This window comes from Coccinella septempunctata, chromosome 1, assembly GCF_907165205.1.
Source record: "Coccinella septempunctata chromosome 1, icCocSept1.1, whole genome shotgun sequence".
Classification (NCBI taxonomy): Eukaryota; Metazoa; Arthropoda; class Insecta; order Coleoptera; family Coccinellidae; genus Coccinella; species Coccinella septempunctata.
The window spans coordinates 20,975,961-20,979,032 of record NC_058189.1 but is presented as its reverse complement, the minus strand read 5'-3'; the positions used below and the strand labels follow the sequence as shown (position 1 = coordinate 20,979,032).

Sequence of the window (3,072 nt, the reverse complement as noted above, 5' to 3'; positions counted from 1 at the left end):
CTTATTTCTCGGCCGAACATTATACTGGTGGAGTTTCCTTGGTAGATTCTTGAACCGAAGATCTATATGCCATGGTGAATAGATGTAAATATTCATCCCAATCCCGCTGGTGATCAGAAACTACTTTGGCTAGATGTTTTCCCATGGTCCGATTCATTCGTTCGACCATGCCGTCTGATTGTGGATGAAGAGGTGTAGTCCTTGTTTTGTGAATCCCCAATTTGCTGCATACTTCTTGGAATAACTTCGATTCAAAATTTCGGCCTTGATCACAATGCAGCTCCAGAGGTATTCCAAATCTGCAGAAGAATTCTCTGACCAATTTATCAGCTACCGTACTTGCCTCTTGATTAGGAATACCGTAGGCTTCCACCCATTTCGTGAAATAGTCCATCGCTACCAAAATGTACTTGTTTCCATGGTCTGTTTCGGGAAAGGGGCCAGCGATGTCGATAGCTACTCGTTCCATGGGGAATCCGACGTTACCCATACAGCACATGTATATCCATTGAATGTCCATTGGACGTACAAAATGGACATGACGGACATCCATTGTACGTCCAGTTATGTACAATGTTTGGTCCAGAAAACGTCCGACTGTAGAGATGTTTTGTATTATTGATCTAATTTCGGCAATCAACCTGATTACCTGAATACCAATCATTGTTATTGATTTCAAACACCTTGCATTAATAGTTATTATTACATCACTTGCTGTAATCGCAAACTTACTCAATTGATATAAATTGTTATTGTTGTTACGAATAAGGGAATTCAATTAAAGAAAGCTGAAGATTAAACATCTCATCATTTCCACCGGTTTCCCATTACATGGCGATCCTGCCATACTAGTAAAACATCAGTGTTGAATAATTCTGACCAATATTCGTAAAGTGTTTAGTCGGATGAATAAAGGGATGGCAAAGTGAAAAATTCGAAGAACTTAAAATGGGAAGTTCAAATTCCAAGGACACCACCCAGACGGTAAAAGAAAATGGAGCGATCAATTCGAACTTCATTGTACAAGAGAGTGAGTACAACATCTCAAAGGACATGAAAATCGTGTTGTATTTGATTTTGGCTGTGTTGGTGCTCAACTTGATTTTCAAGGCATATAAAATGCACAAAAAAAATTTGGTGAGGAGGTTCAGGCGAGAGGCTACTGCATCAAGGGCGTCTGTGGCAGCAATCTAGTGATAGGAGGCAGCGACGAAAACATTCCGTGAGTGAAGTTAAAGTGCTGTTGTGTGCGTGGAACAAAGGGTGAGCTCGTTTTGACTAGTTATGATGACAATTGCGGTTTATTTTTAATTAACAGTTGATAGAAATTTTATGCAGGCTCAAAAAAGAGAAGCTGTATTAGGCAACCTTTCAATAATAATAACTGAATTGAAAAAACAATCTAAAAGAATACTAAAGAAAAATGTTCCAAAGAGCAATTCAATTAGAATTGAAGTTCGAGATAATTTGGTAGCTCTCTTCAACGAGTTTACAAAAAGCGTAGCTAGTTCTTGGCAATATTTAGATAATACAGATAGGCAATCAATAAAAACTGATTTTCACTATATCCGAGACAAGGTTATTCGTTCTTTTCAAACTTTAGGTGTTAAATATCAGGTTCCAGTGTCTTGTGTAGAACAAATCAATATATTATCGTTAGAAGAGGAGTCCCAAGACGAAGACGAAAAAATCATGGCGATGACTACAACAGAATTTTTCAATTTGGCAAGCAAAATCATTCCAAATCAGTTCGACGGAAATGTTGATAATTTGAGATCCTTTTTAGATTCGTTAGAACTCCTTCAGGAGAATAGCGCGGATCACCAGGATAGAGCCGTGTCTTTTGTAAAAACTAGACTAGTCGGAAAGGCGCGTAATTTAATTTCTGACGGAGATGATCTAAATGATATTGCGAGGAAGTTGAAACATGCCTTAAAAGGTGAAAGTTCGAACCTTCTAACAGCCAAATTATTGAATTTAAGGCAAAACCATAAGGACACTTCCACTTATGCAGCAGAGATTGAGCAGTTGGCTCAGAAATTACAAAATGCTTTCATAAGTGAGGGTGTTCCTAATGAAGTAGCCGAAAAATATGCAGTTCAAACTACTTCCAGGGCACTTAGTCAAAATTCAAATACCGAAAGAGCTCGTGTAGTGATAGAAGCTGGCAATTTCAGCTCTGTCCAGGAAATCATGACAAAATTTTTAAACGTTAACACTCAACCGTCGCCTGCAAACAACGTATTCTTTATGAATAACAATAGTAATTCACGCAACAGATATCCGTTCAATAATAACCGGCGTGGTTCAGGGAAAAATTTTCAAAATTCATACCGTGGTTTCAGAAATTCACACAATTTCAATGCCGGGAGAGGTCAATATCGATTCGCTGGAAATAGGTATGACAATAATAGTAGACCTAGTGGCAGAGGTAACGGACAAACCAATGCCAATGTCAGATTTTTGGAATTGTCAAACCAGGGAAACCAATCGGACCCCCAACCGGTTCGATTGGGGGAGACAGAGCAATAAATATTTATCAGCTAGATTTATCTCTTTCGAATTTTGTAGCCGTTGAAACTAAGATAACTCAAGAAAAGGTCACTTTGTTGGTAGATACCGGGGCTGATGTTTCTATATTAAAAGTAGGGAAAATTTTGTTCCAAAATTCTGTTGATAATTCTAAAATAATTGATATCAAAGGTGTAACTGAGGGATTGACAAAATCTTTGGGTGTTATTAATACTGAAATATGGGTGAAAAATAATGAAACTATCGGACATAATTTTCACGTGGTAAGCGACGACTTTCCAATTCCGGGAGATGGAATTCTAGGCAGGGATTTTCTTATCAAATATAGTGCTAATTTAGATTATGGTCGGTGGACGTTGAATCTTCGATATTTTAATAAGAACTTTGTGATTCCTATTCTAAGCGGAGTTGAGGAAAACCAAATTCATATACCACCACGTTGTGAAGTAATTAGGCAAATACCATCTCTTAAAAATATTTCGGAAAGTGTATTAGTGTTGAATAAAGAACCTTTACCAGGAGTTTTCATTGCACGAACGG

At 37.8% G+C, this 3,072-nt stretch overlaps 1 protein-coding gene across 1 annotated transcript; it reads left to right on the top strand.

Moving 5' to 3' along the window:
• The first annotated feature begins 774 nt into the window (after positions 1-774).
• On the top strand, positions 775-2,532 carry LOC123311452. Its single transcript, XM_044895482.1, has 2 exons — positions 775-1,030; positions 1,111-2,532. The coding sequence occupies exon 2, from the start codon at positions 1,333-1,335 to the stop codon at positions 2,530-2,532; it is 1,200 nt and encodes a 399-aa protein (XP_044751417.1). The 5' UTR covers positions 775-1,030; positions 1,111-1,332.
• Positions 2,533-3,072: the final 540 nt, after the last annotated feature.

Coding starts and splice junctions, on each gene's coding strand:
- LOC123311452 (XM_044895482.1), top strand. CDS start 1,333: ATGCAGGCTCAAAAAAGAGAAGCTGTATTAGGCAACCTTTCAATAATA.